Here is a 22774-nt window from a genome sequence, read left to right as displayed (position 1 = left end):
TTGAGTAACCTGTGTGCCCCCTTCTCTGTGATCCACTAAGTGTCACTTCCTTTGAACACCAACTGCAGCAAAAATCCAGCAAATGGAACTGTCAGCTTAGAGAGGCTAATAAAACAACCGTCACTCCTCACTACCATCCAAGCCTGTCTGACAGGGAAAAAAATAAATAAAAAATTACTGATTTGAGTATTTTTTCCTACCACGGGACAGGAAAAATGAATAAGAATCCATCTAGCAGAAAATTTGTGACCTTTGTTATTAGTTGCAACTAAAAGAAGCAAATGTGGGCTGGGGAAATGAAGCATGTTTCTTCCCAAGGACAGGAACAGAAAACAATGGATGGTGCAGAGGGGGAGTGTGACTCTCCATGTTAATGATAGGAGTGCGGCAGGCTCAGCAGGCTCTCTGCCTCATCGCTACTCGTTTGTCTGCAGCGGGTCAAAGGCCACTCCCACACATTGAGATAGACCGGCACTGACAGAATAAAATAAATAAATAAATAAATGCTCCACCACTTATCTGCTGCACGCTGACTGACCGGTCAGGGAAGGGCAGCTTTAACTGTTGCTGCTGTCACAGCATTTAGATGGATGTACAAACAAGAAACTCCACATCTGTTGAATGCTTCTAAATAAATATAGAAAAAAAACCAACAAAAAAACAAAACACCCCAACCTTGGTGAAAACATTTTAATTCAAGGCCTTGAATCAAATGTGCAATTACTTAATCCTTTTTGATCTTCCAAAAGCAGAAACTGTCCTTCAGATTAAGATTTTATGAGATGATATCAAATGGAAACCGGAAAGAGCATGTACACGGGTACCTACAGAAAAAGATGGTCTGTGCAGGCGTGTGTGAGTATTTGTGTGTTCTCTGTGGAGGCGTCTCTTTCCTGTCCATCGAATCTGGCCAACACAAGTCTGACATGACATTTTCCCCAGGACGTCGAGCTGCAGGAAATGGGGGTCACGGCTTGGGGATTATAAATCTAAAACTCATTTCATCCTGCTGTCATTCCCTTCGTCCTCTTACTTTCCTGTCATATTAGCAGCTCCTGGGCAGATACATAGAAGTAAATCAAATAATATAGAATAGTCTATACCACACAACAGTCTAAACTATTGGCACGTTTTTTTACAAAAATCAAAAAATGTAAACGAGCTTTAAAATTCCTCAAAATTTCCGTTCTGTAGCTCGGATTTACAGAGCATTATTGCTAGACTCGACAAAGAGGCGAACAAAACAACATGCAGTCGCGCAGTGTCGCAGCATGAATAATAAAAAGCTCACAGGATGAAGAACTTCCTCTCACACACAGACAAGAGGAGCTTCCAGTTATTTCATTCCCACATAGTGACAAGGAAAAAAAATAATGAAAACTTGGAATTCATATTCTTCCTGGAAGATTCACAGAATGCAGAGCCAATATGCTTTTTGGGCTCCAATTACACTGGGATCCTTTTCATTTGTTTATTACAAGGCAATGGGCACACACCCCAGCGCAGGCCTCGGTAACTGAAAGTGCTGCAAAGTGACTTTCAGGAGGGCGGTTTGGCATAACCTTCATCGAGCCCAGGGTGTAATTCTGTCAGGTAGCAGACAGTGTGGGTAAATAGGACGTCAGCCAATAACAGAGCGGTGAACAAACTGCAGTCATCACAGTCTGTCCGTGGGCTTTATGGGCCTGTGGCGATTTAGCTTTTAGAACAGGACTGAAATATCTTGTTCGTATACTCAATATATTAAAAGACCCAAAAGAAACAAAAACATACTGTGTGATCAAAACTATCAGTCTGGATATAAAAAAAGGAAGTCGTGCCTAAAATGTTTGGGCAGTAAAGTACGCTGATCAGCCACAACATTAAAAGCACCAACAGGGTCCCCTGCTGGGGAACTTTGGGGTCCTGATATTTACTGCAAATGTAAATCTGAAACTAAACACAGCAGCACACCAGCACATGGGGGTAACAGCCTCCCGGAGCAGGAAGCACCACACCACCTGGGTTACTTAATCGTGGTCACTGTGATTAGGAAGCTGGTGTTAATGTTGTGGCTCATTGGTATATGTGTGTCATATAGAATATACAAGTCATTAAGGAATTTCAACTGTTAATAACCCATCTTTGAGACTCAAGAAGATGATTAAATAAATATATAAAAGTTTAGTATATTACTATATGACTTGTGTCTGTATGGTATTGGTAATGTAGGGTGACAAGACCAAAGCTGTCCAGCCACCTTTTTATTCTGTATAGATCTTGGTTTGATGGGAAAAAACATTTATTTGTTTGTTTTCAGTTTAATTTATGATTTTAATTGAGATATAGAAGCTACGTGGAACTGATCTGCAAGTTGTTCTGACGCTGACTCGCCCGTGCGTGGTCCTGGCTGTGCAATGTGAGGGCCCTTTACAGCGCTTGATGCCAAACTGAGGGCAGTCTGAAGACACTCACACAGGCTGCAGTGAAGGAGCTAACAGCAGAGCTCCACAAGCAAACAGCAACGGCTGATGTCACCGCTGCAGAAATACCTGCTATGATATGTGCTGTGTGTTCTGGGGTGGAAAACTTTAAAAATATATATTTTGACATCTCTGATGCAGTTTTCTTCTCTAAAAGTGCCAGCCTGTGCAATTTAAAAATGCAAACCCATGACCTCTGGGAATGCGACACATTGTGTATGCTTAAATGTTTCCTTCTCCGTTATGCAGGTCATCATTTCCTTGGATAAAAACTATAATGGTGGATTTACTGGAACTGTGTTCAAAGTCATGCTGAAACTGTTTGCCAAGGGATCTCAAATATTTCACCTGCCCATTGTGACAGCAGTCTGCAGCCTCCTCTGGCACAGATAGTAACCAAAACCAAAAACTTGTAAACTGATACAGAGAGCAGGACAACTGAAACGCTGTCTCAGGCTGCAAACTCTGACGTACTTGTTCCAAGACATCAAACTGAGCTCAAGCTGTGCCTTACATTCCAGAGCCTTGTTTCCTCTAGCATCAGCAGTGCCTACAGCCTCTCTGGGGGGACGAGTACGTCCCTGCAGCCTGAGATCAGCCAGCAGAGCAGGCCGAGGCCAGCTGAGCTGACTGAGCAAGCCTGGCTCTGGATCTGCTCTAGTGAGACAGAGGCGCCCTGCGATGAGAACGGCCTGTACAGTACATGTGCAACTCTCTCATAGGACTGGATGTATTCCGCTAAACATAAACATGTTTACAGCAAGTAAATTCATTGCCTTAATTAGATAAATATAGTATTACAATTTTAGAAGTTAACTATAGAAACATCCGCATGATGGGAGCTGTTCTTGTCTGCGGTGACCCTGGGTTTGTCAAGAATGACCCCACCACCACCACTTTTTTTTTTCCAACTGGCAACATATAGTAAAAGCAATGAACTCTGGGAAAGCACTGTTGCTGGCGGCCCCCGCCAGTCCTCTGAATATAGGACACGTCATGTAAATGATGAATGCTCAGAGGCTGCTGTTCCACTTCCTCGAGCGAGGAAGGGCACAGAGCATGCAAATGTATTAGTCTAAACACGAATTGCTAAGAAAGAAAGAAAAAAACCTATTCTGCCAGTCAGTTCTAACAGATTAATCCCTCAAATGAAAAAGATTAATGACGTCTGAAGTGTTGACAAAGGTCTACAAAGGAGGTGTATGGCTTTATCAGGGCTGTAAAGTAGGTCGATGTCTCAGGGTTTTAAGAGAGGCAAACAGATCTCAGAGTCATCAGTGTTATGCCTGATAATGTACACATTGCAGGACAAGCCATTAAAGAGGAACAGGGGGATCCTCTTGGCCTTAAAGTGGAAATCGGAAAGGTGTTGACCGATAAGAGAGAGCCTGCTGCTTGTATAAAGTCACTCAGCAGCTCAGAGCTCCTCGCTGCTTCACCTTCAGCCTTGAGGCTTTTAAAGCGTGTCCTCTCCTGACTGCCAAACAGGAGTTCAAGACATACACTTTTTTTTTTTTAAATACAACTGGAGTTGGAAATGTATTTGACAGACAGCCAAGTTTAAAGGCTTATAAGCCTAATGTGAGACTGAATTTCCAGTGCAGCAACCAGTTAGTCTCTCTCTGAATCACTATCAATCAATGCTGTCAAGAGCAAGATGCTAATCTTTGAGAGAGCTATACAACATCTCCGCAGGCAGCGGATTAAAAAACATAAAATGGAGCTTCTTTTATGCATGTGAAATGAAATAAAGTCCAAAACAAACTCCTAGCTTCTCACATGAGCCTTCTAAAATTATTTCCAAAGAAGGGGATCATTTTTAATGCCGATTTATTTTGCAGTGTTGTTTGGAAGCTGGATCTGGTAGTGAAGAGATCTTTACACTTTTGAAAGTACAAGCTGCTACAACAGCTGACTAGCATTTGTGCTAATGTAAATAACGTTTTACAACTAACTTCTCCAATTATTTTGTTTATTTTTAAGTAACAGGATTCTCATTCACCATTTATTGCCACCTTTTTTTTCGAACCACACATCATAAAACCACTGATTGGAGTGCCAAGGCCATACTGCACTGGACCCCTAGAGCCCTTCCCTGACAACACAGCTTCAAGGATTACGGCACATAAATCGCTATATGACGAAAAGGTGGTGATTTGAAACGAGCTAGCTGAAGTGATTACACATCTCACTAGGATGTCTCCCACGTGTGACCTAAACGGGGTGTTCTGGATGCCCTGGGGCAGACCCAGGACATGTTGAAAAGAGATCCCTTGACTGGCTTGGGAATGCCTTGGTGTCTGCCTGGAAGAGCTGGAGGAGGTGGCCGGGGAGAGGGAGGTTTGGTCAATTTAGACCACAAAATTATTAGCAATGTTTTCACTGAGCTTAGATAAAAGGATCAATAAGGTTGAATATGTGTTGATCTACAACCATGACACGATCACGTCTACGACAAGTTAACCAGTAACCCTTATGACTTACTGGTTAACCCGTCTAGGATGCAGCCCAATTTTTGCTGCCCACACATCAAGTGGGCTTGTCATGACCTACTCGAAATACAGCTAAAAGACGCATGTCATTACAATTGTACAGCAGTTTTGTTTTTTCTTTTTCTTAAATACCGTGTACTCAGGGAGTGATTTTTGATAAATCTACTCATCATCTCATATTTTGACTTGAACTACAACTCGTGCAGGTTTATCAACACTGCACTGACTTTCTGCATTCCCTTCTAACACCATCATCTCTCTTCTGCCGCAGAGCGACTTCACCCTTTGGTTACACTTTGTAAACAAAGCCTGAAATGACCCTTGGATCTGCACGACTGCCAGCAGATTTCCACCACAACCGCATACAGGCTTGTGTCATCTTTTAGAAAAAGCTTCTTAGGATTAGTCAGACCTCTAACAGTCAGCATGTTGTTAATATAAAACCATGTAGTATGTGTCAGCCGCACAAATCACCTTGTGAAAAAACATGATGTGGTTATATGCCAGCCAGTGCCACACGGCAGGGATAACAAACAGATTTGTTTGCCTCTAGTTCATCTTTACGGCATGGCTGCAGCTGGAAGCTATTCTGCTGTAGCTGGTGCGTATGCACTACGCAGACTACAGCTCATAAACAGCTCTATCTGACCAAATAAAGTATGCGCCTGCTTCTCTTTCAGTCAGTTCCTTGACATCAAATAAATATTTGGGATACACACCTCTTTTGTCAAGTCACACAGTAAAGCAACACACTGGTTTTGCAGAGGGAGGCAGTACTGTTGTTTAAATTATAAGTATAGCCTCAAGTGGGTTTTGTATGGTTTTAAATCTCCTGATAACATATGCCTGAATCATCATTTTAAAAAACAAATTTCAGGAGACTGCTCATGCACAGAGTGGGATTTAAAAAAAGGAGCCGTTTACAGTTAATGTATGCCACGTTGGGCAGTAATGACCAGTTTCAACCCACACAGGTCTTCAGACAAAATGCTATCAGCAGGAATATAAACAGGATGAGAAAGAACACGCTTACCTCTGGAAAGAAATGGAGGCCACACAAAGTACAGGGTGCTGTTCAAACTTTTAACAAGAAAGACTAACAACAACATTTAAAAATCAGCACACTTATGGCTCAGTCAGGTGGTTGCCTGGCGAACACATTTAATTTCTTCGCATTCTGCAACTGTTGCAAGTAGTTGTAGCAACCAACTAGTTGCACAGAGGTTGAGAATACGACACCCTCAACCTCTGAGCGACTACTTTTGAAGTGATTGCACATGTAGTCGATATAAATTTATGCTTATGTAGACAGCAACTGATTTGTGATTGTTGCTCATTTGTCACTGATAATTGGAACATTATTACAAAGAGATTGTGTGTAATTTCCAACAAAGCCCGTTCAATTGCAAAGCAAAAGCTGACAGTTGCAGACTTGGTCCCCATCTTTGAAGCAACCATTTAAAATGCTATAAGATTAGAATAATTAGAACAGAATAATTCTGAGAGCTCGGGTGCTTCTACAAAAAATGCAACCTTCCAGAGGTTCAAACTGGCATGTTTTAGCGTTTTTACTGAAGTGTTACTGTAAATAAGCCAAAAGAAAAAAGAAAAGGATACTTCTCCACTTAGTTTACTGTGGGCACACACTAAGATCACAATGAATTAAGCAATATTTCCAAACACCACTACCTCTAATGCTTTTTTGGATGAGCTTTTGATTGTAAAAATTGTGGATTTCAAAGGGGAAGTTTTGTAATAGATGATACTGCAGATTAGAAGTATGTTCTTCTTTGATTTTTTTTCTGATTAAATTTATAACACTTTTAAACTGTCTCACAGCATGTGCCTTCATGAAGAATGCTCACTTGTGTTTACAGCTGGCATTATTATAAGACACTATGGATAAAAGTGTGGGCTAAATGGTTAAACTGTAAACAGCTGCTACGGGAGGAAGTGCCTGCTAACGGTGCAGACTAAGAGTGAGTACATGGAATGGGGTGAGTGGGTACAATAGAACTGGCTTCTCCCCACTAATTAGCTTGAACCTTGTAATGCATTATAATAAATGAACAAAGTCTAAGAATTCCTGGCCACAGAAACCTGAACTGGCCATGTATCACTTTAGCAATGAGGGTGTTTAAGTTTCTAATTGAGGTATCAATTATTAAAGAGGCCAATTTCCGTTTCAATTGTGAGGTGAAGTTGCACATTAATTCTTTGTGCTATTGCTGGCCGTTGGCTGAACTGTCCAGCCAACACCATTTTGTGAACGGTTCCTACACCTACACCAAACTTTTGAAGACACCTGGAGTGTTAATTAAGACATTCTGAGTTGACTTACCTAGATAGAGTGCAATCTTTCCAAATCTGTAGACTGACCGATTCACACAACTACACAACAAGATGACAGTAATTTGTTGCTTATGACTTTTACTTTACTATTCTACGATAAATTTGTTATCGTTATCTACTTGTAAAAAGTAGAAAAATCATAAAGTTGAGCCCTCTAATTGATCAAGTATTAACCGATTGATCTACAGGGTGGGCCATTTATATGGATACACCGTAATAAAATGGGAATGGTTGGTGATATTAAAGTCCTGTTTGTGGCACATTAGTATATGTGAGGGGGCAAACTCTTCAACATGGGTGGTGACCATGGTGGCCATTTAGAAGTCGGCCATCTTGGATACAACTTTTGTTTTTTCCATAGGAAGAGGGCCATGTGACACATCAAACTTATTGGTAATGTCACAAGAAAAACAATGGTGTGCTTGGTTTCAACGTAACTTTATTCTTTCATGAGTTATTTACAAGTTTCTCTTTGTTCACAGCCATTGACATGTCGAAGAGGTTAACAAGTGAGGAGAGGATCAAAATTGTGTTGATATCTGGTGAACGTAGTAACCGGGTCATTGCAGCAGATTTCAATGCCAGACACCCTACGAGACCACCCATCTCCCATGCTACTGCTTGCTAAGTTTCATGAAACTGGTTCAGTGTTGGATTTGCCAAAATGTGGATGCAAGAAAACTGTCACTAATGAAGAAACATCAGTGGCTGTCCTAGCTTCATTCAGCAAGAGCCCACAGCGTAGCACTCGCCGCATGTCATTGGAGAGTGGCATTTGTCGAACATCCCTTCGGCAGATATTAGCTACTCACAAATGGCACCCTTACAAACTCCAGCTACTGCAGCATCTCAACAAGGATGACCAAAATCGGCGCACAGAATTTGCAGAATGGGCAAAACAAAAATTGGAACAGGACCCGCAGTTCACGCAGAAGATTTTGTTCAGTGATGAGGCAAACTTTTATGTGAATGGTGAGGTTAACAAACAAAACGACCGCTATTGGTCTGACACTAACCCACATTGGATGGATCCCTCCAAGACTGTTGGAACAACAAAAGTGATGGTTTGGTGTGGTATATGAGGTACAACGATAGTGGGTCCATTCTTCATCAATGGAAACCTCAAGGCCACTGGATATTTGAAATTGCTACATAATGATGTGTTTCAATCTTTATGCACTGAAGCTGGCACGTTCCCTGAGTTTTTCCAGCAAGATGGTGCACCACCACATTATGGGTGCCAGGTCCGAGCATTCCTAGATAAACGGTTTCCTGGAAAGTGGATTGGTGGTCGTGGGCCAGTTGAATGGCCCCCAAGGTCTCCCGATCTGACCCCCTTAGACTTTTATCTTTGGGGTCATCTGAAGGCAATTGTCTATGGTGTGAAGATACGAGATGTGCAGCATCTGAAACTACGGATACTGGATGCCTGTGCTGGCATTTCTCCTGCAGTGTTGCTATCAGTGTGTGAAGAGTGGGAGAAGAGGATTGCATTGACAATCCAACACAATGGGTAGAACACTGAATACATTTTATAAGTGGTCAGAAACTTGTAAATAACTCATGAAAGAATAAAGTTACGTTGAAACCAAGCACACCATTGTTTTTCTTGTGACATTACCAATAAGTTTGATGTGTCACATGGCCCTCTTCCTATTGAAAAAACAAAAGTCGTATCCAAGATGGCCAACTTCTAAATGGCCACCATGGTCACCACCCATCTTGAGGAGTTTGCCCCCTCACATATACTAATGTGCCACAAGCAGGACTTTAATATCACCAGCCATTCCCATTTTATTACAGCGTATCCATATAAATGGCCCACCCTGTAGATCAATCGGTTACTTCAATCCATGACTTCCTACACTACTAAAGGCAAAACAAAGGTGCCATCCCTCTGTTTTTGGTTGCACAATAAGGTCTTAATGACACAAGTTGGAAATCATATTTACAGTAAATGTGAGGGTAATAGGAAACCAATATAAATGCTGACTGTGTCATTATTCTGTTGCGGTTACATTTCATAATGTTAATTAAAGCAAGACATTTGTTTTTGAATATTTGTCTCACAACTAAAACTTACACCAATGTTTAGCAACGAACCGTTGCTTCAGTTAACAACATTAACTAATCCCACAGTCAGCACGAGACTGGTCATGTGAAAGCTTTCCCAGCACCTGCCTTGCTGTCAGTCATGCCCTGCCCCTATGCACCTGGTCTGTAGTGAGAACCAAGGGTTTTTAGGTAAACAGCAACACAGCTCGACGCTCTCGTTTAGACAAAGGAGGCATTTAAAAGGTGAACATCTACAAGTTCCTTCTCTCTTCTTCCCAGCTACTGGTAAGCTCAAGGGAGGAGTCTGAGTGCCTGAGAGCTGAAAATGAGGACTCCTATCAGCAGCAAGTCAAATTAAATCATCGGCAGCAAATCACGGACACGGGGAATTACAAGAGATTACTGCCCCCGTCCAGCCCTACCCAGACCCCAGAGAACAATGGCCTGTAATCTGTCTTAATTCCCAAGCTAATCAACTCAGGGCTCAGAGTCTCATGGCAGCAGTGACAGGGAACAGCAGTTCACATCCACCCAAATGCCAAACTGACAGGCAAAACTAAATGCAGCAAAGCCACAGTATAACTCCTCAGATCGCTCACCCTCATGCATTTTTAACATCTACCAAAATCTGTAATTGTCTATGCCCAAAACCATTTTCTTCAATCTCTCATTTCATATTCAATGTGTTTTAAAGCCTATTCCATTTCTAAGGGAGTTCATACAACACCCTCCACTGTCAGGGCTTTTATTTTTAATGTAATCTTCATTGCAGTGCTACTGGTGTGCAGGCTGCTCTCCCTGGTGATCTGCCTTGCGTTAAGGAGGCTGGGGGCTCAGCATTAAGCCTCACTTAAAGCTGCAAAACTTTAAGAACAGCGTTTCTCCTTTCATTCACCAAGATGACACATAAACCTCATGTCTTTGGTCATCCTCCGTCTTACTCTCTGGCCTGTCAGGCCAGTTCCAGCACTCTCAAGCCCTCTTGTGATCTTCAAGTTTCACTAGCTGACAGGTAGACGTGCAACTACTGATGTCATGCATTCAGCTGCAATGAATCATCTGACTAGAGTTAACATGTGGGAGTTTGTACATCTCTGATGAAACCCACTTCTGCAGAACACATTTTCTCAGAAGAAGTGATTTGAGGCTGTATAATTTACGATGTTGCTAAGCAAACATATGCACTCAGATGGCAGTTTTCCCCCAGCAGCTTTCTAAGTTTAGCACAATTCTGCAACACAACACACCTTTACGAGAGTGATGTTTGTTACCATAGTATTTCTGTCTTTATAGTCATACTGAAGGCTATGCAACACTGATATCTGTTTTTTTTTTTTATACAGTATTAGTACCACCTTTTTGTTCCCACTGTCCTTTACGTTGCTTTAGTTCATTTAGGTTTAAGGGTATTCATTATTCACAGTTCTCTTAGAGTGTCTGTTGGGATGTCCACTGTGAGGAAGATTAGAAACTCTCTTGAATGCTTTCCACTTATGAATAATGTCTCACTGTAGAGTGATGCACTTGGCAACCTTTCCCGGACTGATGGGCATCAACAATTACTTATCTAAGATCACTGCTGATGTCTTTTTCACTTTACCAAGGTGCTTTTTCCACCTTGACACTTTGTTAGGCAACAGCCGAATCCTTCAGACCAGCAAACTGCAAAAACTTCTGCTTTTATAGGGGGAGCCCACACTTGTGGCATCTGGTCGCTACTTACCCTTTTAATTCCTGTGGAAGCATGAAAGGTATACTTTGTGTTTCCAAGGACGGTGAAAACTCTTTGACATGACAGCAACTGCAAAATTACATAGAAACTGAATACATGACATCAGGATAGTGGCATGTCAGTTACAAGATCATGAAGGCTGATGAGATAAAGTGTCATAAACAAGCCTTTGTTTTTATGTATGCAAGTCTAGTTTTCTTAGATTAATTTTCCCCATGTTTTGTAATGAAACATCACTTGGTTTTCCTTTAACAGAAAGCACTGGCAGTCATGTTTGCAAATACCCTTAAAACCTAACCATAACATCTAATAGATATCTTTAAGATTCAGGGGCTTCCTAAGATGTCCTCAGCTTTCTGCGACGAGGCAGGGTGTACTTGGTAATATGAAGTCATTTGAAAGGTTGTAACTGTAACAGTGGTTGTTTAGGAGACACCTGTTAAGCCTGATGCATTTTAAATCATGTTAGCCTAAAAACACTGTTCAGAACAGTCTTTAACAACTACATATTGGAGCTAGGCAAACAGCTTTTACCTGTATGTGTCCTGCCCTCTACTGAAAGGAGAAATGACTAGTAAACATAAGGCAAGTTGCAAAATAAACTCTTTGCAGAAGGCATGCATAAACATTTTAAAAGAACAACAGATGCAGAGACATCTGACTCGGCGCAGGCCAAAGTAATGATCTAAACAATACAAAATGTTTTGCGTGATGGAGGCCGCACCAGCTTGCTTTCTTCCAATCAATGCAGATGTTTATCCGCTAATCTACCAACAGCTTGGGCTGAAGTAAACATGCTGCCTGGCTCTGTTCTGCCTCAAGCATCATCAGTGCTATCAGTAATGAGGGCAGGATGAGCTACCACCTCTCCCCGTTCTCTAATAGAACATGACTGTTCTCTCTTTCCCCGTGGCTCCATTTCTGCACGAACAAAGCCCCTCTGCCACAATACCACGACCAACAAGATGGCCAAACTAATTTGTCTGGGGTGGACGGTTGAAAAACAGAAGGGTGGAGAGCTGGGACCTGGTTTTCTCAGAAGAACCAGTTATGAGGTACTCAATAAAGCCCATATTTTAGAAATGAGAAGATTAACGAGAAACACAACGAAGTAAATGATATAAAATTCACAGAGAGACAGAAGGAAAGATGGAGCTGCTGGAGGAAAAGAGAGCAGACTGAGGCAAGCCACAGGGGAGATGGCAGCCGTGGGTGCCCTTGAAATTGCCTGACTCATTACTGCAGCAGCACGGCCATGCATGGTGATGGCAGGCTCGGAGAGAGAGCTCTCGGCCAGGCACTGACAGTCAGAGAGTGAAAGACAGCCCTGTTTTTAAACCACCAGAGGAACACTTCAAAGGCTGGCGTGCTCATTCTCCATTTTCAAACACCACCCTGCACTAGAGCGAGGCAGACGGGAAAATGCTAATGGGTTTCTGTGATTAACCCCCATGTTTGTGCCCCGATAAGCATATAATGCCTTGCTATAAGAATGGTGTTAATAGATAGCAGCAGACAGGTACATCTGGACACCCTGAGTGACAGGTCTGTGTGGGTGACTCAAGACTACAGTAATCATTTAATTCTTCTGCAGCGTGGGCTTCAGTCAAACTGAGACTAGCATTACTGCACAGCTGCCTGCTGTATACTCCTCACACATATACTCTACAGCATCTATAGTGTCTGGGAAAAACAAAACAAAACTTAAAGTTCCAATGCATGGTTAAGCAGTGGTTGCAATCTATTTTCCTCTTTATCTGGTCCAATACAACTAAAATGTAGAGTGATAACGCATCCCTCGAGCAAGTAGACAGCAGGAAGAGTGTGTCAAACTCTGTGATGCTGTGGTTGCATACAACCCACTGACAATCTTCATCATCACAATTAAGGCAAAGTGGCTGCTGTGTCTTCCATTTTGTCCTCCACAGGAATTGACTTCCAACATTAAGGGCCACAGCAGTGTGGTAATAAGTATACAACTCTGTCCAGCACCAATCAGGGTGCAGTAATCCAGCCAACCTCTTTTTAAAATGGCTCCAGCACTCCAACATTAGCATGACTGATGCATGACTGAATTATTTCACACAAAATAAAGCTCTTGCTCAACCTGGTTAAGGAATTTAGCTCTGTGGATAATGATATGCGGCCTTTTGGATAAACCCTTATTTGATGAATTAACCATAAAACCGACAGGGGGGAATTTTATATACATGCCATAATGGGTTGTCTGAAGTGTATTTAAATGTGCATATTTATGAGACTATCTGTGGCTCTGTTAAATGTTTTAGATTACAAGACGTATGGAAGAATGTTGTATTAAGAGTGCTTTTTGCTCTTGTACGTTTTAAATGGGTGTCCCAAATCATCCAATATGACTGCTGGAATAAAATCCTACCTAATCAGAAAGCATTAGTTCCCTGTCAAATCTCTGCTCCCTGAAGCAAATGGCAGAGCTGCAGACAAATCCTCCCAGATCCTACCTTAATGTCCTTTATGTTGAGGGGAGAAAAAAAGTGTACGAGCAAGCACTTATGTGCTGAGTAAATGCCTGCCAGATGTGTACACATCACCATGAAAAAGTCAGGTGTCATATGTGTTTGTGCATTACAGATTTGGCCACAGCAGCATTTACCGGTTAAAGGATGCAAATCAGCAGGAGGCAAACATGGCATCAAGACTCAGGGCCTGAGGTCAGCAGAGTGACATGCCAGGCTAAGGAGATTACATTCTGCTACAGACTAACGAAAGGCTGCTCTTGTGAGTAGACACTGACCAGCCAAAAACATCAGAGTTAAAGCAGTAGTAGCATGACATAACAGAAGGGTGTTCCATCTAAACCTAGTTTGAGAATAAGAAACAAAAAGGTATCTCATATGGAAATGTGTTGAGAAGAGCCTAAATAAAAATATAAGCCATGACTGACTTGACTTTACATAGTAAAATGAGCTATTTAAGGGTCAACTGCTCAGAAATTAGGCATTAGTTATTCTGCAAGTTTCTCCAAAATGAAAAGCTTTTTCCAAAGAAGGTCTTCTGGCAGACACACAAGAGTTAAAAAAAAAATGTTTGTGCTGAATGTCTTTGTATTTCGTCATGAAGGTGTATTCTATGATCTGGTCTCAGTCTGAGTATGCTTCCTTCAAATGTAAAAAACTTGATTTCTTCCATCCTTAGAATGCTGATTGTGAAACACACAAATCATCAGCCTTCTGCTTTCTGGAAAGCTGTGATGATAAAAAAAAAAAAAAAAAAAAAAAAAAAGGATTACTAAGGAAAAAGAGGTGGCATCCACTTGCGGGGTGATGAAGATGTTGATTTAACCTAAATTCAACCACTGCTGGGAAACTGGACAGTAATGCTGAACTATTACGACTGACAGTAAGTTTGACTTTCATTTTCCCCCAAGAACAAAATCATAACCAAACTAGGGAAACTCTCCTTGCACTCTCTCCAGAAGATTTCTGTAAGAATTCAAAACGACTACGGCAATGCCATGATGATCCATTTGGCAAAATAAATCCATTGGGTATCCTTGTTGGTCTTCAGACAACAATTCTGACGGCTAAAGAACCAAATGGGACAGGCAAAAAAAAAAAAAAAAAAAAAGAATTCAAAACGACTTCGGCAAAGACTTTGCTAGCCTCTCCAACATTTCAACATAATGAGGCAAAGCTTTGGCACTCGGCCTACCAAATCCTTTCCCCATATCTAAAGAGTTCCCCACTCTACAAAAACTCTAACATTTATTTTAAATACACCATCATACTGGCAGGGCATGTGCCCCTTTGGTCATGACTGTCAAAACACTAGATGTGATCTCTGCTGCATTTTAACACATCCTCGCCATGTTGTTTTGGCATTTAGTGAAACACTGCCGAGCCTCACGCTAAAAGTGACGTTTAAGCCTGCAGGCATAGCTCTGCATTTGTTTCTGTTTGACACTCAGCTCCAATCTGCTCACTGCAAAACAAATAAATAACATGGAAAATGTGCAAGTTGTTCATCTGATATAGATGAGGCATGATGTAATGAGCTCTACAAATACGAGTTTGCCAAGATCATCATGGGACATGCTTGTGTCTGATGGGGCCACTGTGTGCGCACACTCTGTTTCAGTATTGTGGATCTGGGAAGCCTCCAAGTCTCCTGCCAGAATACAAAATGCCAGATCGCCACCATGAAAAGAACTCCAAGCAGAGGGACAAGCCGGTGTCCAAGAAAAGAGAAACATCTTGTGTTGGGCCTAATTACTTCTGCTCCAAGATTACACAGTTTTGACCTTTCTCAAGCTTCCAGCACACAGCCTGATTGGAAACTGATGAGGACAGCATTAATACAAACAGCACTTAATTATATTTAATGCAGAACAAGGAAGCGAAATGTAGCTATTTACTATGCACAAACTGCCTAATTATGTTTCCTTGTAACCCTCACAAACACCTAGATCATACAAATTTGTTTTAATCCAATTAAGTACTTTTTTCCCCAATTAAAGAAGTCTCCACAGATTTTACAAGCCAAAGTCTGTTTAAAGCTCTTGGGGGATAAGTGAAAAAGTTCCATGAAGACATTTGGAGAAGTAGCTGCACAAAGTCAAGTGATGACACTTGAGTCAGAGTCTGTTATGGTTGAAATCTGGAAATGTGAAGACAGAAAGAAGTGAACTTACCTGACAAGATTTCCTCATCGCTGCTGCTACAAGTACAATATATCCAACTGAACTGATGGTCAAGTGCAGTGCCAAATTATTGTAAATGGACAAATGAGTTGGGGTGTGTTATCTGAAAATCCACTACTGTGGATTATATACAACAGTAGATACACTATGGGTGACATTTTAAGAATTATAAGAAGTGAAATGGGAAAGCATATAACCAATCACATAGTTTTATCCATCCATGGCAAAAGCTGAGGTTCATGAAGGCTTCAAGTGTGGTGGAAAACATATCTCCTGATGTAAGAATATGAATGATAAACCAAGAAAATGGTAAATGCACAATGTGAAAGTGGAGAGCAATTCTTTAAGTGCACTAACGTTGATTAAACCATAAAATTGTGAATTGTAAACCATCCCCTTTATTCGTAAGGTGTTGTCTGACTGCTGGGATTTTCTCTGTATTATTGCATCATCTTTTACAGTACAAAATACATAAAATTTAATATGTTTAATTAGCGTGGCAAAATTACCAAATGTACTTAGTTTTTGTTTTAAATCAGATTTGACTTCTGAATTTGCATGTTTTGGTGATCTATATCAACAATATAGATTATGCCCTGGTTTTACTTTCACTGAAAATAACTGCCTTACCTATATGGCTGCCAAGTGGCAAGACTTGCTACTAGGAAGACTTTGACCCAATGCAGCTTGGAGGTGTGGAGACATGCCTATGAGACCTCTGCAACTGGGAGGCAAGTGGTTGCTGGCTAACTGAAACTGATCACAAGAAAGTATGTGGTGCTGGTTGGGACAAACTTATTTCCCTAGAATCCAGTGGTTGAAGTAGCAGCAGAGATGTGAATCACCACTTCCACTGAAAACATTCAAAAGGCAGTCATCAAACATGTGATGCAGATGCAGAATTGGGCCTTTATTTGCTAGTTAAACTGACAGTCTCGATGTTCAGTCAACTATATACATAGTCAGTAATATAATCACAGCTAAATCTGTGGACAGAGTTGTGGGCAGGCAGACTGCAAACTAATAACATAAGGAAGTTTTGAATATTCAAGGTGGAAGTCAAAAAATAAAAGACACATTATGTTATTTGGCATTTTTTTTAAATTCACTTGCAGTCTGCATATAACCCTTCTCACTCATTAACAGTACCACACCACAATGAGCTTGCCAATGCCAAAGTCATACTTTCAGGAGAGTGTCTGGGGTCAGCATCATGAATAGTCAAAGGCTGAGACCATCTTGTTGATAGACTTTCCCTGAGGGGATTAATAGTTTTTCTGCTCCTGACTGAAATTCCAATTCTAAAAAGAAGAACAGTAAGCCTCAGCATAAAAAATAAAGTATACAACAAAAGCGGCATCACGAAGTTAGAGCCAGACACTGAAACCGAAAACTCAGACTTCATTAGTGATATATCCAAAAGAGACTTGAGGTTTTGGTTTGAGATGCACTGAAAGACAGTGAAACCTCAAAACCCCCACCGACTAATTATAAATCTTTTTTTATCAGAAACCTCACTGTGCTCACTATCAAGAAAACATAAAGTGTTTTATGTTACATACTGCAGATATGAACATCTACACTGGCAACAGCAGGCATGAGAACGGAAAGGAACTCCATAAAATTAGACTGGAATGTGTTGCTCTGTATACTGGAGCAGAGAAGGAAAAGGATTAGGAGCTTTGTTTCACAGTTATTGGATTTTGGCTCAGTGGGAATGGAAATACCCAAATGGTGAAGGGAACGCAAACACTGAACTATTCTCGTTAATGTGGAAAACGTGACTCAGGGTAAACGCAAATGACACATTAAACACACGCTTTATTGAGAAGTTCATTTCTTCACAGTTACAGTCAATTAGTTTCTAATATTCTAGATTTAAATGAATCACTGAGGTAGGTTTTTTCCCCCCTCTCCTGTTTTTAAGCATCTGTTAGTTGCCGATGTCAAGATCTCTAAAATCAAATTTCCCCTTTCAATTGTAAATTATTTGGGGCTAAGCTGAAAGCAAAGAGATGACAAGAGATAGGGAGAAAGAGAAATGATGTTGATGTGCAACAAGGGCCCCCTGCCAGATCTGAAATGTGGATGCTGCATGTCTAACTAATCTAAATGCTTTTTTCCTGGAATATTTCCAGGACTTTAATTAGTAATGTGAAAAAAAAGCCATGCGTTTCTGCGTAGAGAAGCACTTTACCTAAGCAGGAAAGGTCCCCAACTGATTCGAGATCACCCTGGCGATATGAACTTTATTTGCAAGTTTGTTTGTTTCTTTTAAAGGAGAAACTGCCAAACCAGAGGCATAACAATGAAGAAGCAGACAAAGGCACTGACAACACAAAACTAAACTTAAATAAAAAGGTGTTACATAACTAACACGTACTTGTATTAAAAAGCTAAACAAAACAAACAATCCCCACCCCAAAAAAAACAGGAAGTCCAAAAAAGTAAAGAAGTTTAAAAAAAAATCTAAATGAATCAGATTTGTCTTATTCTCTTAACTTCCTTGAACACATGTAAAGAGTGACTGCTTCTTTCAATTTCTTTGTGAAAGAAGAAATCGCAGGGGCAGCAGGGGCTGCATTCCTAACCATCATTTCAGTTCAGTTCGAACCAAGAAATGAAACTATTAACCTCTGATCATAACGGGACTTACAAACTGGAATCTCATTATGATTTGAGGTCAGTGGACTTGTGGGCATCAGGGAGAAGCAAATTAGATGTGCCTCATTCATCAGCACCTGCTGTACCTGAAACACTCAAAAGCAAAAAGCACCAAATCCCCAAACTGTTTCAGTGCAGCTTCTCTGGGCAGGAGTGGACTTAATGCTGAACTGTCTGGGCAGCTCCCACGGGTGAAAGAGTCTGAACGTGGAGCAGAGTGCTGATGGGTTTTAAGAAAATGTCAGCCTCGCTCTTGCTAATGAGCTGTCAGAGTGTGTGCGCTATTACTGACCTGTATTTCCTCGTAAGCCTCGTCGATAGTGGTTACTTGGTGCTGCTCATGTAGTGCCGGCTCGTCGCAGAAGAAACACACGAGGCTTTTGTCGGTGAGGCAGAAGAGCTTGACCTTCTCGTGGTCCTTGCAGGGGTAGGAGCTCCTCTGTGCGTTAAGGATGGCGTCCAGTGGGAAGGCTGAGTAGCGCTCCACAATGTTAGACAGCTTGAGACTTGGCGAAAGTAGTGGATCGGCGAAGGTCCTCCGGCACTCGGGACAGTCCCGCGCTCCGTGAGGCTCCTGTCTGCTCCAGTGCTCGGTGATGCACTTTCGGCAGAAGTAGTGCTCGCAGCCGAAGCTGACGGGGTCCTGGTAGATGCTGAGGCAGATGGAACACAGAAGCTCGTCCTTCAGAGAGCAAGCCATTTGCAAAAACTGACACTGAAAGGCATCTACGAGGGCAACGTCGTGGAGCAGAGTATACTTGGTTCAGTTTGTAAGGACGTGGTTCACTGCCATGTGGGAGTTGACTTCAGGAATCCTGAGATTATTGTCTCTGTTGGGGTGTAAAAACAATAAACAAAAAGACAATAAGACGCCTCAAACCTTTAATCAGCCAAACCCTAAATAAGTTATGTGAAGACATACTTTTGGTTACACATTAACAAAATCAACTTCAACAACAACCCTTTAATATTTAATCTAGAACACAAGAGCTTCTAGTAAGCTGTAATAGCTCTGTGCAAACTGATTACACAGGCTAAATATGGGTTTTTAGATTAGACCTGTAATTAGTATTAAAAAAAATGAGACAAAGAAATCACACTTTCCGGTTTCTCAGATTGGATATTTGCTTGTAATTTTAGTATTTTATTGCAGTGTACCAAGTATCCTTTTATCCAGGAGCATTGAGCACATCAATTAATTTGAAATCAACCGCACATTCATAGACAGTGAATACAATTATCCTGACTTTATTTTAAAGCACTTCAAAATCTCATGCCCTAATGAAGGCGGTGGACATAACTTTAAACAAATCCCTTTAAAATTTGGCAGTAGCATGTACCACCTTTTTAAAGCAGTCCTTTTTGTTCTCATAATACAACGCCTGCTCTTTGCTTTCACTTTGTGAGCTTCCTCTTTACCTGGGGAAACACCTGACGTACATTAACGTTTCTACCAAACTAGTTCTCTACTTTGCTGCACCCATTTCCTCGCTCTTTGAAACGGATTTGCTCATTTCTAATGGAAACAGTCTGCAGCAGTCAACCAAACCAACAGGCAAACACCTGCAGCAGTCAGTATTATCTCCGCTGCCTGTCCACCTCCTTCCCCGGTGTTAAGAAGCTGCCTTTTAAATACCCTCCCGTAAAGGGCTTCAAGATCCCGTGCTGCTCTTTTATTTAATTCGCACCATCTATCACAAACTATCGGACCAACATATGAGCTGTTGCTTAGGATACATACACATTATATAACATATTTCATCCACCTTGCTCGCTGGCAGGGACTGTAAACATAAGCGACCAGGACCACGACACCGCCAACCACAGCGGGAGGAGATAGGGGACACAAAAGAGGCATAACACTGATTTAATTAGCCGCATAATTAGAAAAGTGTATGTGGGAATCTATACGGGAGGTTGAGGCTTCCCAAAAATACCCATTATTAATAGAAGAAACGAATTAAAACAGCAAAAAGAGCCTAAACTCACCAGCCTTCACTCAACGACATCAGCGGCTCCAACGCAAGTGTCTTTCAGGAAGGGAGCAACACACAGCGGCAACGGATGCAACCAACTGTACCGAAAAATTAGGGGGGCCGGGGACTCGACCACACACAATGTTCGGAAGAAAGATACTTGTCATCTATGACTAACATTTGGAAGATAACGAGAGTAATTTATATGTAGCGTGGTGATTTAAATGATTATCAAGTTGAGTACGAGACAAGGAATAAAACTGTGTAAAGTTTTATCGCCCTCTCCTAATGAATCGACTCGTACTGCCTTTCTCTTCGTTCACAAGCTGCTGCTGCTGCTCAGCTAATTACAAGTAAGAAATACACAGAAATCTACCGTTAGCGACTTTTTTTGTAGAGCAAATTGCTTGACTTAATAAAAAAAGGTTAAGCAGCTGCCATGAAAAGTAACTGCCACTTCTAACTGAAAACTATTTTATTAGTCAAAGGAGAGAGATGTTGTAGTGTCCAACTTTGACCAGCAGGTGTCAGAAGCGTCCGCAAAAAACTACCCTAATCTTCAGGTTTAGGTATCGTGACAGAGGATAAGCGGTTTCTTCAAGAGCTAGAGAAGAACCGCGGGTTTGGTATATTAAAGCAAAATGCAACAGTTTAGTTTATTAATACTATAAAGAAGAGTGGTTCTGCTGAGACACTGATTAGAGTAAGCAGATCCTTCCAAATTGGGACTAAAGTTAATAATGCTGAGAGGTTTGTGTAACACAAGCGAACTATACTTCTTAAAGTTTAAGGATAAATGTGCTGTATGTAATTTCAGTCCCAACTTATTCTAATCATAAATGGGGTTTTTTGACGTTTTTGTAAACTTGTGCATTTCATTTTCTATTGTGATGCAATTCAGAGCAGCTCTTTCCTTTCTTGGCTCTGTTTGTTTTGTTTTGGGTTTTTTGTTGTTGTTGTTTTTGTTGGCATGTTCAAGCTAGAGCCAAACAAAATCTTGAAAGGGACCTACACGTAAAAGTGGTCACTTGGTCGCTGATGTATCATGAATATGTATAATATGTGTAATTGTGTGCTTCTGGATCTTGATTTATACAGATTTAGCTAAATTTTATTATATTTTCTTCCTAAGGTGTCTTGATATATTAGTTCAGAACCTAAAGGTGTGTGTTATGTGTTATATATATATATAAATATATAAAAAAGACACCCCATTAAATAATCAGCTCTTTATTAAGTACTGTCCAATCATGTTTTCATGTATTACTGGAAAAGAAAGGGACTTAATTGCAATTAAACAACAAAAATTAACATTTTGTTACACATAAAAAAAAAAAATGAACAAAAATGTGTATTTTAATGGCGAAAAAAGTTAGGACACCCTACCCCCTAATAACTAGTGTTGCCCCCTGTGGCTGATATAACTTCAGTGAGACACCTTTTGTAGCCTTTTACCAGTCTCTGACATCGATTAGAAGTAAGTTTGCCCCACTCCACGCAGAATTCTTTCAGCTGGGGGTTTCTTGCATGTACAGCCCGTTTCAAGTCACCACACAGCATTTCAATGGGATTAAGATCAGGGCTTTGACTCGGCCATTCCAGGACTCTCCACTTCTTAGTTTTTAGCCAGTCCTTGGTGGATTTGCTGGTATGCTTTGGGTCATTGTCATGTTGCTGTCTCCAGTTCCGCTTCAGCTTTAATTGTTTGTTTTTTTTGTTTTACAGATTATTTCACATATTCTTCAAGCACCCTCTGATACACAGTCGAATTTATGATGGATTCTATGATGGTGAGCTGGCCAGGTCCTGCTGCAGCAAAGCATCCCCAAACTATGATACTGCCACATCCATGCTTCACAGTTGGTATGAGGTTCTTTTCTTGGAAGGCTGTATTTGGTTAACGCCAAACATGTCTACTGTTCTGGTGTCCAAATAATTGAATTTTAGACTCATCAGTCCAAAGAACATTATTCCAGAAGTCATTGTCTTTGTCTATGTTCACTCTGGCAAACTTCAGTCTGGCCTTAATGTTTCTCTTAGAGAGTAAAGTTTTCATCCTTGAACGCCTCCCATAAAAGTACTTGTGTAGTCTCGTTCTGATAGTAGAGTCACGCACTTTCACATCGACAGTAGCCAGAGCCTGCAGTAGTTCCCTGCTACTCTACACCAACCCCACTACACGAAGATGCCACACCAATAAAACCACTTTAGAGGAAGTAAACAACAGCGATTATTTTATTAGAACGCTGTGTTCTTCAGGGAAACCTTGGTTCCCGGCATTCGTGTGGATGTTTCTTTGACACATAACATGTGCCCAAACATTGTTGCGAACCAAGCAAACAATGAACTGCGCTCCCCCCCCC

The 22774-nt window shown here is 41.1% G+C and overlaps 1 protein-coding gene across 1 annotated transcript in view; it reads right to left on the bottom strand.

Annotated features, from left to right (window-relative positions):
* The window catches only part of trim62.1 (tripartite motif containing 62, tandem duplicate 1), a 35353-nt gene extending 14863 nt beyond the window's left edge, over positions 1-20490 (bottom strand). Inside the window, exons 1-2 of the mRNA XM_006783223.2 lie at positions 20425-20490; positions 18728-19265 (exon numbers count right to left, since the gene is read on the bottom strand). Coding sequence (XP_006783286.2) covers positions 18728-19135 — 408 coding nt within the window. The 5' untranslated portion in view covers positions 19136-19265; positions 20425-20490. The remainder of the gene's footprint in view (positions 1-18727; positions 19266-20424) is intronic.
* Positions 20491-22774: the final 2284 nt, after the last annotated feature.

The sequence above is a fragment of the Neolamprologus brichardi genome, chromosome 5 (genome assembly GCF_056152115.1).
Source record: "Neolamprologus brichardi isolate AB-2024 chromosome 5, ASM5615211v1, whole genome shotgun sequence".
NCBI classification, from domain to species: domain Eukaryota; kingdom Metazoa; phylum Chordata; class Actinopteri; order Cichliformes; family Cichlidae; genus Neolamprologus; species Neolamprologus brichardi.
Note: the sequence above shows the minus strand (reverse complement) of the source record. Positions and strands in the feature narration are given on the sequence as shown.